Source organism: Simochromis diagramma, unplaced genomic scaffold (assembly GCF_900408965.1).
Source record: "Simochromis diagramma unplaced genomic scaffold, fSimDia1.1 OVJJ01000514.1, whole genome shotgun sequence".
In the NCBI taxonomy this organism is placed as follows: Eukaryota; Metazoa; Chordata; class Actinopteri; order Cichliformes; family Cichlidae; genus Simochromis; species Simochromis diagramma.
The window spans coordinates 2,675,971-2,688,419 of record NW_024387346.1 but is presented as its reverse complement, the minus strand read 5'-3'; the positions used below and the strand labels follow the sequence as shown (position 1 = coordinate 2,688,419).

General features: G+C 41.0%; 1 protein-coding gene across 1 annotated transcript in view; it reads left to right on the top strand.

Annotated features, from left to right (window-relative positions):
- The first annotated feature begins 1,850 nt into the window (after nucleotides 1-1,850).
- Nucleotides 1,851-12,449, top strand: part of kcnh3 (potassium voltage-gated channel, subfamily H (eag-related), member 3) — a 179,696-nt gene continuing 169,097 nt past the window's right edge. The window contains exon 1 of the mRNA XM_040006774.1: nucleotides 1,851-4,614. Within this exon, the coding sequence (XP_039862708.1) occupies nucleotides 4,539-4,614 (76 nt within the window). The 5' untranslated portion in view covers nucleotides 1,851-4,538. The remainder of the gene's footprint in view (nucleotides 4,615-12,449) is intronic.

Sequence of the window (12,449 nt, the reverse complement as noted above, 5' to 3'; positions counted from 1 at the left end):
TCAGAGATAGTGGTCCAGGGCGTCCGCTATAACAGTCACCCCTTAACTCTGTTTTGTCCTTCTCCCCTAGATCGCTTAAGGACGCCACCAGCTCCCAGCTCTGTGCTTTCGTTTTCTCCTCATCATCGTACATTTACCCTGTCACTGTAAATAAACCTCACTCACAGCACTCCCGAGTCTCTGTGTGTTTCTGCCACGAGTCCACCTTTTAGAGTCACCTAACATTCACAAGTAGACATCAAATGTGGTCATCACTGTAGCCTGTGCAAGAGTCTTTTATGATTATTAAATTTTATGCTGAGATTAATTTGGTGAAGAATAGTGTGTTATGTTTTTCCCCCTATAACACATGGGCAGTTTGATACATGTGCTTACATGTGTTAGCATTATCAGTGAGTGTTATCTGGTTTGCCTGGTATTTGTCTTCTGATGTGTTGGTAACTGAATTGGCTCAAACACTTCACAGCACAGTCTTTGTAAGCTTCTTATTAACAGAAAAGAGGCAAAGCCGTGATCAAACAGCATCAAAACCAGATTCAGAATAATTAACTTTATAAAGTAGTTCTTCACCATCCAGATTAAATGCCATGCCCCAGGGCTGCCACAAACGTACATACACTCACCGGAGAGACAGAGAGACATTGAGAGATGCTCAGAGTATCTCTCTATCCATTCTATGGGGAAAACACTTTGATGTAGAGAGGTCAGAGGAGACTGCTTTGAGTTGATAGGAAGGCAACAGTAACTCAGTAACCACTTGTTACAACCAAGCTATGAGGAAGTGCACCGGTCAAAACAACACATTGAACATTGGAGCAGTTGGGCTACAGCTGCAGAAGACCACACTCATGTCAGCTAAGAACAAGCAACTGAGACTACAGTTTACACAGGTTCAAGATCAAGATCCACATAATGTTGTCTGGACTTCTGAGTCTTGATTTCAGCTGCAACATTGTAGGGCTGTAGGGTTAGAATAAGGTATAAACCAACTGATCCTAGTTTAAACACTGCAGCCTACCTGAGTATTGCTAACCGTGTCTGTCCCATTAAGACTACAGTGCACCTGTAGTCTTAATGGGACAGTCAGCTTACAGTACTCAAATGGCCTCCACAGTCACTCGAGCAGCTTTGGGTTAAAGTTGGAGCAGGAGATTTACATCATGGATGTGGAGCCAAAATATTTACAGAAAATGCACTAAGATGGACCAAAATCTCTCAGGAATGTTTCCAGGACCTTGTTGAATGTATGCCACAAAACATTACGACAGTTCTGAAGGCAAAATAGGGTCCAACCTGGTACTAGCAAAATGTACCTAATGAAGTAGCCAGCGAGAGTGTGTTTCAGTATTAATGGTGTCTTCACAGACCAGCAGAATTGTATGCTTTGTCACAGTCCATCTCAAACTAGCTAATTAATTATTGGCTCTACATCCACGAGGGCCACAGGAGGCAGTTTTAACTTGCATGGGTGGATGCAGAGACAAACTCTGTAAACTGACAGTGATTTCCATTTGTTCTGAAGTCCACTAATTTCCACTTCAGACACAGGCCTGTTTTTATTCTTGAGGACCTTAAGATCACAGCCTGGTTTTCAGCCTCAGTGTTTTCATGATAATATGAAGCACTTATGATAATATCACCAATTTTACAGTACCAAATGTTATTCTTTTTATTTTTATTATGTGTTCACACAGCATTTCACAGAATTACAAACCCATCTTTTTCCTCAAAGACATGCTCTATGAGACATCTATAGAACATCCAGCTTGTGACATGGAAACCAAAATCAGTATGCTATTATGAAGGATGTGTCAAAATGCAGAGGAATAGGAAGAGAGGAGGCTTCGGAGAGTTCATGATTCATGAAGCAGATGGAGGGTTTGTGCTTGCACCCTTGTTGGCCACAGACAGAATATACAAACCATGGTGAGAGACACATAAGCATTCCTTTAGAAGTGACCACCTCCTTCGCTCCATGTTTTGCCATTTACTGTTTGTGTGATTTAAGTAATGTCTTAACTCCTCTCTTCTCGTATCTTTACCTTACTGCCTCCTCTGTGAGGTACAAAGACAGTTTGTGCCATGTTACAGAAGAAGTCACAGTCAGCGAGGACAGTAACATTTCTTTGGCATTATTTTCATTCACAGTAATTTAGCTCGGTCATATTATTATACATCATGCTTGTGTTTTGAGCCTAATGTTGCATCTTCCTTTGCATCTCCCTGCATTTTATAGAATATTAAACGTTATCAATTAAATCCATGGTCTACTGAGCAAGGAAAAATGATCCGATTACCGACCTCCACCTACTGCATCCTGTGCATTGTGTATTTACCCTGCCGCCATCAAGCACCCATTATAATAACACAGAGAGCAGGATAGAAAGAGCAGCTTCATCGCTCCTGTTACAGGACCAATCAGGACAGCGATACCTGGCATGATGTTTTCTACATGTCACAATGAAATTTTACTCCAATTAAAGTTAAACTTTGAAAGACTGGCAGGCAAACAAAGCTGTAGACTATCAGTAGGCAAGACCAAGGTGTATGAACAAAGCATGCAGTTTGTGCTTGGCTTTTGTAGCAGAGGGCTGATTGCTAGATGACTGGCATGTAGGTTGATTACTGATTACTGTGCTCAGAGAGGGTGGGCTGAGATAAAAGAGTGAGAGCAGAGAAACAGAGAAACCAAACCAAAAATGTGACAGACACACCTCGGTCAAGGAAATGTGGAAAACAAGAACAACAAAAACATTTGGTTCCATCTTCACAGGAAACATTAGTGGTTGAATAATACTGCACGAGTCTCTCTGATCATTTTTGAATCTGGAGGTGAGAGAGATATCTGTCCTAGATAGCACATTGTCAGCATTGTCATGTTCCAAAAGGAAATTATTACTTATATTAATTTTACCATGAACAGCAAGAGGTAAAATGTTACACATCATATTTATTAGTTTTATATTGTGTTTTATTTATATTTTATATTGTAAGTAATAAACGTGAAATGCTAAAACTTCAAATACTGTACTCTACAAGACCCATCCATCCTTTTCCTGCCACTTATCAAGGCCACGGGGACACCTCGGCATTCCCAAGTCAGCGTGTCCTGGTCCACCTGCTCTGGACACAGCTGAAAGACCTCACCTTGACGAACCAGATGCTCGAACCACCTAATGTGGCTTTTTTCAATGTGCAGGAAACATGTTTTAATGTAAGAACTGATCTGATTCTATCTTATCGTGATGTGTTAGTGAGGTGCATGAAACATGATTTGGGCCACTGGGGGGAAAAGTGAGGGTGCGTTTTGTTTTTTTCTGAGATGAATTCTGAAAGAGATAAAAGTCAGAATTCTGACTTTTTCCTCAGAGTTCTCGACAAAAAAGGAAACCCTCCCTTTGCCCCCTCAGACGTTTTGTGAAACTTGAGATTTGAGAGTGAAATGTTTCGAGAAATGTTTCTTAGGAATTCTAAAAACTACAAACGAAATCGGGTTAACAAGGTTAAGACTGATTATGCTTTTCCAAGAAAAGTGACAGGTTCAACAAAAGGACTTAGGATACAGAATTTGGTTTCAGATAATAAAATTTGTACTACAGTAATTCAGACAAGATACTATCCGGTTAACTTGCGCTGTTCCACCAGGAGATGGCGGAAGCAGACTTTAATACGAGATCTGAGCTTCCTTCCGCTGTATTCAACTGCACGCATCCATGCGGTCCGAGGAAACCCAAGAGCGAGCGGAACAGTCCAGTTATCTTGTATCCTGACTGATAGCACCCTTATGAAACGTTAAAGCCAGAAATACAATGTGCAGGTCTTTCCGTGTTCATTTCTAACTTTAGGAACCGGATTCATAAAGACACTGTAAGATGCGCAAAGGTGCCTTTTGTGTAATCCAGCCTCCAGCACTTACACAGCCTCCGCAGGGCTCGCTTCCAGCAAACAGCAAACGGAGCGTTTCTCCCCCACCCAACAGGTAGCTGCGTTTAATTGGATTTTACAGATCATATCGAGGAAAAGGCCACTGGCTTCCAAACCAGTCTCTTTGTCGTTTCCCACCTCCACTTTGAAACAGGACCACAGCTTGGCAAGGACCCGAAAGGCGTCATGTGACTCGGCATCTGCTCTCAGTTGTGGCAAGATAACAACGCAGAGGGAGAGAGAGAGAGTTGAGGAGGAGCTTGCAGCTATAAGATTACCTCCACTCACCATCAGCACCAAAACTTGCATCCATCCTTGTCTCGTAACAGCGCGCGCACACACTGGCGTTTTTATTTGTTTGGTTGTTTCACCCCCGTTGGGAGGTGCACAGGTGCATCCCACGGTCAAGACTCGCTCTGTGCTGAGTTGATTATGGTCACAACCCCCGCGGTGCCAAGGTGGAGCCACCGCGCGTATCTCGAATCGGTGCGCTTCTCCAGGGGCTGGGATGCGCACCGGGCACCTCTCGCTTCCTGCCGAGTTTCGGGTCTGAGCAGGAGTCAAGCGCTGCCCCAGGGCGCAGAGGCAGGAGGACCCAGTCTACCCGGAGCAGGATGCCAGTAATGAGAGGGCTACTGGCCCCGCAAAACACCTTCCTGGACACCATAGCCACCCGCTTCGATGGCACCCGTGAGTAACAAGCAGGAGCTCTCTGATAAGCTCATTATCTCGTGGCTATTACACGCAGTTAAACCGTGTTTTTGATAGAAAACAACGGTGCAATATTAATCTTTATGTGACTGATATACATTTAGGAGTATTTTCAAGTATGCAACTTTAAAAGTAAAAACAAATATGTGCGCTTCTCTCCGCCACATGTATCCGTCTAAATAGTGACGTGCTCTAGGAAAACGTTTTCTCAGAGCCACTGATGGAAAATTTGCGTGATGGCTTTAAGTTCCATAGTAACAGTTTTAGTCTTGTACTCTTTGCTTCTAAGAAATGAAGTGGGATTAGTTTAATTCAGTTTTATTTCGTGCTGTAGTTTTTTCTATTGTGGACACTGTGTCCAAACTTAACTCTGTGTCATCTGCATGTTTTAGTGATGCAGTTTTAGCAGAAAGGTTCCCCAGAGCGTTTGCACTTCACACCCAGGATGAGCACACGGGAGTCCTGCCTTAGTCTGATCTCTGTCACAGTACTCTATTCTGTTCAAGCACAATAGAGAGCCCGGGGAGAGAGAGGAGGCAGGATGCACAGGCCAGTTATTTTTTTCTGTCTTTGGCAAGAGTGTCTTGTGAACAGATGCAATGAGCAGCCCGTGTGTGTTTGGGCCCATGCTGGGTAGGTAGGCGGGTGAGAGATTATATCGTGTTTGGGGTGTTCAGTTCTCCCTTTTTTTGTTTTGTTTTAGTTTTTTGCATCGATTATTCAGGGTGATTGGAGTTTATGTGAGACTGTGAGCGGTGGTGAGCCAGTGACTTCAATAAACCAGTTATGTGTGACAGCGGGATAGAAAAGATTATGGGACCAGGCAGGGAGCAAGAAGCTCAAAGGCAGATCCTGATCTCACTCAAGGTTTTTCCAACTCCTCTCCCTTCCTCTCCTATTTGGACATTTAAAATCTCTCACTTTAAAGTATACACGAGTCTTCATGAAGTGTGAGAAGAAAGGTTACAAAGTCTCCTAACGCTGTATCGTGTAGCTCCACATTATTCATAGGAAACACTTAGAGCACACGCAGGCCACACATTGGCTGACACCGAAATTTTAAGGACTCCGCTCACGCCCTCGTTGTCTAAAGAAGAAATGGTCTAAGTGGAACTGTTTCCCTGTGAGCGGCTAAAACACAGGCCTTCCACTTGCCGAGGTGCTGATAATTACACATTTCCAGCCGTACTGGTGAAGCCATTGTAATTAACACGAATGGATGTCAAGAATTCATTGTGGCCTTTCTGCCTGTCAGAGGAGCTTGTGGGAGGCAGGGAGGGCAGGATGGGAGAGTGTGTGTCGCTACTCCTGTGGAAGAGGGAGACATTTCAGACGTCTAAATATAAATCCATTTGGGTTCTGGCTGTGACACAGGTGCAGATATGTGTTTTTTTAAATGGTGTGGCATTAGCTCCTCATTAAAACCGACACTGGTGCGAATGGGAGAAGGCCACCTAAGCGTCTCTCTGTAGAGGTGATGGAAGCTTTGTGTCTGAGTGAATACTGGTGTGTTGATGTGTTTCTGTGAAAAGCCATTTTGTTGGGAGCTGAATTAAATGGCAATAACAATTACTTGTAAATGCCATTCATCCCTGCTAGAGTGATATCTGAAAGCACTTTATTTTCTGTTGTTCAAGACTGTTTGCTTTGTGCGGCTGCACCACTGTTTTAGCAGACTCCGTGCCAAATGTGGCAAAACCACTAATGCACTTCCAGTAGTCCCTTCAGTTCAGAGCAGGAAAGGCTGTTGAAGACACACCTTGGAGAGAACGGAAAGTGTACATAGCCAATCCATACTGGCCTCAATGACAACACAAAAACCTCTTTGCCACAATTTTTAAATTTGCACAAGTGGAATAATTTTAATGTATTGTGACATTGGGCATAACAAAGGCTGGTAGGTAAACAGTTTTGTGAGGAAGCAGCATGTATAGAGCCAAATGCTCTGGACAACACTTGTCTTTTGGACACCTTGGGTTTGGCCAATTACCTGCTTTGACTTGGTTGAAAGAAATTTTCTTGCAGATTGCTTGCAGATTATCGTATCATGGCTGACGGTCAGTGCTGCACTGGCCATAATGATGACCGCTTTCTACATAAGAGAAATCAGTGCAAAGGAAATGTAAAGCACTAGGGAATCGCCGCATAATGACATGATGTATGACACAAGCAGGGCCGGATTTACTTCATTTTTGGGACCCACTTTTTTAAGCAGGTGCTCTTATCAGCTTGGCTAGATGAAGCAAAGTATTTGAATATGCCAATCTGCTTCTGACAGGTTCCAGAAGCAGATATCTGATTGTTTAAACAATCAAGAAACGTAAATCGATTTAAATAGGAAGCTTTGAGATGTGAGTCGTTACCTTCTTTGTCTTAAATGTACTCCAACCTTTGCTACGTGAACAAGAACTGTATTTAATGCATCCGTCACATTACAGCTGACTGCTTAATAAAACCGGCCTCTGCAACAGGCCTGTAACAGTTAGTCAGTTTACTGACTGGTCTCTTGACAGAGGATTAATTGTCCACTTTTTCAATAATCAGTTAAATTGATCTAGTTATTCATCAAACTCATTGGGATCAACCCAAGGTTTGCTATTATATGCTTTTAAAAAAAACCCTCTAATTTGAAGATTTCAACTTGCTTTAAAAAAAAAAAAAAAAACACTTCTCAAAATTTTTCTTACAGTTAATTGAACACAGCAAATAAAAAAAACTTGCAGGCCCAATCTTCACTCAAGACAGTTGTTACTGGTTAGCCTCACATAACAAAATGGAGCTACTTCATCCAAAGTGTAAAACAACAAGATTTTGTATACTTTAGGTAATTTTTGTGCATTTGACACTGAAGATGTGTTGCTGATGTTCTCGTCTGCTGGCAGTAGATGAAGGAGTTCAAACAATTAAAGAGACAGATTCCATCTAGATATAAGAACAGACATGATGTCACACACATATGGGCTCGAGGTGCTGCATCCCACTGCAGACATCAAAGCTTCTGAATCATACACTTGGAGGAAGGTTATTATTTATAGACCACTGTCGTGGTGAATGCTGTAGCCAACAGCTCTCAAACAGCATGACGGAAAGAACATACAGAGTCACACGTTTTAAACACATTTATCAAATGATCTGTGATTTAATGTTTGTTTTTTCATTTTGTCATTCATGGATTCTTGCAATCGTTATCATTGAGATTTTTTGGAATTTTTAATATAGAGAAATCATTCTGGGGGAAAGTGGTGAGGAAGAATATGGAAGGAATTAGTCCTCAGCATAAACCTCGTGCTCGGTTCAATCAATGTTCATTTGCTGCAGTGCTCCCTAGAAAAGACGGCAGCTGTGTGGGACTGAGTCAATTGGTCCTATTAATTGAGTGGGTCTTGGCTTGGTCTTAATCAGGTTAGGCCAAGAGCTGTGCTCATCACATGGACTTCCTGGTCTGGCACTCTGCATAAACTGCCAGGAGCCATGCTAACATCCTTACTCATACTTCATTCAAAAATCCAAAAGGAGATTACGTGCATGAAGAAGGACAAACTATCATACTGTCAAGAGTAGAATTTCTATATTATTTTAAAAACAAGGTGCACTTGCTGTGTTTCCCAGATAGAACCAAATAAAATAAGTTGCAAATCAAGACTTTACAAATTTTGCACTAATGTCAGCATGGATTTGAAAGTTTTAAATCAATAAAAGTGTCACTTGGGCTGCTGAAAAAAATCTTCTTGTATCATATTTTAGTTTAGAAGATAGAATATATAGAATTATTATGTTGAACATGTTATGCACACAATACTGTCTTTGCAGCAAAACCTGTTTGCTCCAGTCACACAGAAATGAGGTATATTTTCTCACTTTCTCACTCTAACAGCTGAGATAAGTGTCAAATTATCTGACAGTCCTCTCTTCTCCACCCATCACCCCTCGCTTCTGTTTCTCCTCCTTCATTAGTTGCCTCCCACCTTCCCCTTTTGTTTTTCACATCATATTTTTTACAGGTAGGTCCATGTGCATACGTGTAAGTGAGAAACCAAGTGCACATATCCTCAAACCTACAGGCAGGAAAACTTCACCGTGCCCGTGTTTGTGTATCTGTGTGCCCGCTTATGTTTGACAAAACAGATTAATGGTGAAGCGTGATTGTGTTTCGTGTGTGTTTCCCCTGTGGCTTTTTGTGCTTAACCCCCACCCCCTTCCCGGTCTTTTGTCAGGCAGGAATAGATGTAATAATAGTCCTAATAATGAGTAGCCTAGCCTTTGTCACTTTATGGTATTAGCAAGCTGCACTCATTATATTCTACACCAAATAAAAAGACTGAAAATCTACATTAATGCTGCAAGCTCCACGAGGCTGTGTTTAGGCACAGTGGTAATTTGAGCTAAAGCGGATGTAAATAACTGGAATGTGCTAATGTGTTTCGGATGGGTGCGTCTCAAATGTCATACTTCTGCACTTGTGCTAAATGCTGTGTAATACATGTACTTGGATGCTAAAAAGAAACCTGCACCAATTTTCAACCAGTATGAACTAGCTAATAGTTGTTATATCTGTTAACTTGCTAATATTTAAACATATTTACCAGGCATTCATGTAATTAATTAACTAATGTGTTGTGCTGTTTGCTTTTTATTTTCGTTAAGCTGTTATCTTCACTCTAGAAGAATTTTGTGTCATTTTTGGTCCAAGGTTTGGCATGCAGTTGACTTTAATATTCAGATATTACAGTCATCACTTCTGAAAGTGTTTGAGACAACACTAGCCTGTCAAACTTCAGACTACGCAGTTACTGCAGAGTGTGTAAGACAACTTGGTGACACCCTGGTGACCTCTGGTTGCTAGGGGAAAATATGTATTTTTCCATTGGTTGGCAAGTGGTTGGTAAGTATCGCTGAGTGAAATCTGCCATATCTCAATGCTACACCAAAAACCTTCTTGCGATTGCTTTGGTTGGGATCAGAGTGTCACAGTCATCCTTAGTTTGCATGGAAGATGACAACTTGTTTGCGAGCACTGCCTAACTTATCACAGAGGAGCCCTCTTCACAGTTTTACTACCACTTAGCAAGTCGCTGGTAAGTGTTTGCAGTCTTCCATACAGACTATGGCCGTCTGTGACAATCTGCAATTACAAGGAAGTTTTCGGTGCAGCAACATCTGCCTGTTTGCAACATCTGCCTGTTTGCAACCAGTTTCACATGGGGACACCAAGCAACCTCGTGCAAGCATTCAACAATCGGTCAGGTAATACAAAATACACACTTCTTCCTAGTGGCTGGTTACCAGGGGTTACTGATTGGTCTCTAGGCCTGTGGGAGGCTTTAGCAATCAATTTTATTGCAACTGCCAGCAACCTTCAGCAGCTGGTTGCAGAATACAATTTTTTCCCTACTGATTACAGGCCTGTGTGACTGGGGCCATAGCAAACTAACATTTACAATGAAATCTAGCTGTGTGCTTACGTCAATAAGTAGATCTTGATGGCAAATCTCTGACCCTAATTTTTCCACAGGTCTCTTCACCTTTAAAGGGAGTTTACAAAGTGTTTCTTTTAAGAGGAGTGTTGTGATTCACATTAAATACATACGAAATTATTATATTCACAGCAAACAAGTCAAGAAGTGCTTGTCTAGGGAAATCTAAAAATAGTTCAAATGTACCAAAGTAAAGCAGACTCTCTCCTTTCATGTCAAACTGTTCCCTCATAAAGCTTCTCACAGTCCTACTTATATACATCTTTTAAATTACTACCATCTTGACACAGTTGGCTATTGTCTCTGAACACAGAAATAACGCAGCTGCATGGGCTATGCACTGACAGGGGAATGTCCCGTTAATAAAGGCTGGAGCTTGTCAAGCTGAGAAGCCAGCAGCTTGCAGCTGGTTTTGCTCATGTGCGTTGTATGACAGGAAATGATGCAAGATTAGCGTGACAGGCAAGCTGCGGGTTCTTATATAGCGCTTTTCTACTCTATCGTGAGCACTCAAAGCGCTTTACACAAGTTGTACATTTGCCCGTTTGCACAAAGTGCTTCTGCAAACTAACAATAACTGACATCCACATATGGATGCAACATGGGGTTAGATGAGAGCAACATGGGGTTAGTATCTTGCCCTTACTTGGCATGCAGACCAGAGTAGACTGGGATTGAACCACCAACCTTCTGGTTAGTATGTGACCTGCTCTATCACCTGGGCTACAGTCTCTACTTTAACTGGTCTGAGATCAGTTGTGAGCTGTGCTTGAGGTAGCATTAGCAAAAAACCAAGCACCCATTTATCTTCGTAACAAATACGTTTTCTCTTATTAACCAGCTTGGCTAACATACATGATTGAATGTTTTTACTCCAGAAAAATTACTTTTATTATTGATATTTTAATACAAGTTTTATGTGTAGTGAGGTGTTCATAGGATTTTATTGCTACGTTTGCTAAAGCAGTCATTCTAAAAATGTCCTCCACCAGTCCACGAAGCTGGCAGAGTGGTATATTTTTATTCTGGCACATTTTATCTGGTTAAAGAATAAAGGAAATGTAATTTTAATTTGATTTTGTTAATATCTTTTTTTTTTTTTTCCAGAATTTGCCTTCCAGTAAAAATTCTGAACTGGGACTTTTTACAATGGATAGAAATATTTCAACTCTATAATAAATTGGATAAGAAATCATTTGAAACTTTTTACTTTTAGATCAAGGATTCTTTTACAGGAGTCTTTAATATCCAGGATGGGTTTTTTATGGCAGGTGACTGATCAACATGTCTAGTTTTTAGACATGTTGATCAGTCACCTGCCAAGGAATTCTCAATAATTCTTAATAATTGGCCGCTTAAAGTGATCATGGATCTAAATATAAGTCTATTTTAACTGATAAACTGTTAATGTACTGTAATGCTATACAAGTGAGAAGTGATTAACAGAAATGGTAATCAGAGTTAGCAGTACGTTAAATGAAGTGTTAAGTTTTATCCGATTTTGATCAGCAGCACACATGAAAATCAAAAATCAAAAGAATTCAACAAGTAAATTTTTTGTTCCTGAATGTAGTGTAATTGTGCTGTAATATGCATCTTGTTATTAGAGGTGAAAAAGGAAGAAAGGCACCGGAAATGGAAACAAAATAAGCAGATATCAGATGGGGGTCGATGGGTGGGTGATGAATGTGGTCTGAGTACCGGCATGAATAGCTGCAGATATAATCAAAATACAAAACTGTAAGGGAAATCTGGGTTAAAGAAGACATATCCCAAATACTAACAGTATTATGTAGAAGGCCATTTTCATTTCAGGGAGAGAAATAGTGCAGTTTTGTCAAAACCGCTGACGTATCTCACTTACGCAGGAAATGTGCTTTAGTGGCAACACATCATACGTCTGTCCTAACTATTTATTTTCCAGCTCAAAGGGTTACAGATGATTTAACAGAAACCACACTCATTTTCTAAAACTAAGAGCTAGTTTTTAGTGTGGGAACCTAACCAGTGGGTAGAAGTTAAAATAAATTAAAAGTGAAAGTAAAGATGGAGTGCAGAAAAGTGAACCAAAGTGCAGGACAATAGCATAACATGTACAATGATCATCTCATGTTTCAGATTTTTTGAAAAATATGCTGGATGGTTGAATAGCATACTGCAAAAGAAACCTATGTACTGGGTAAAACAACAAAAAACGAAACCAAACAAATATAGAAAAAATCCTTCACCTTGTAGCCCTCCAGCATTGTAAGACATGTAAAATGGGATTGTTTTCTCATGACCAATATTGCAGTGACCCGCATGTCAAGGCACTGGCACCAGCAGACACTTTGTGTAAGA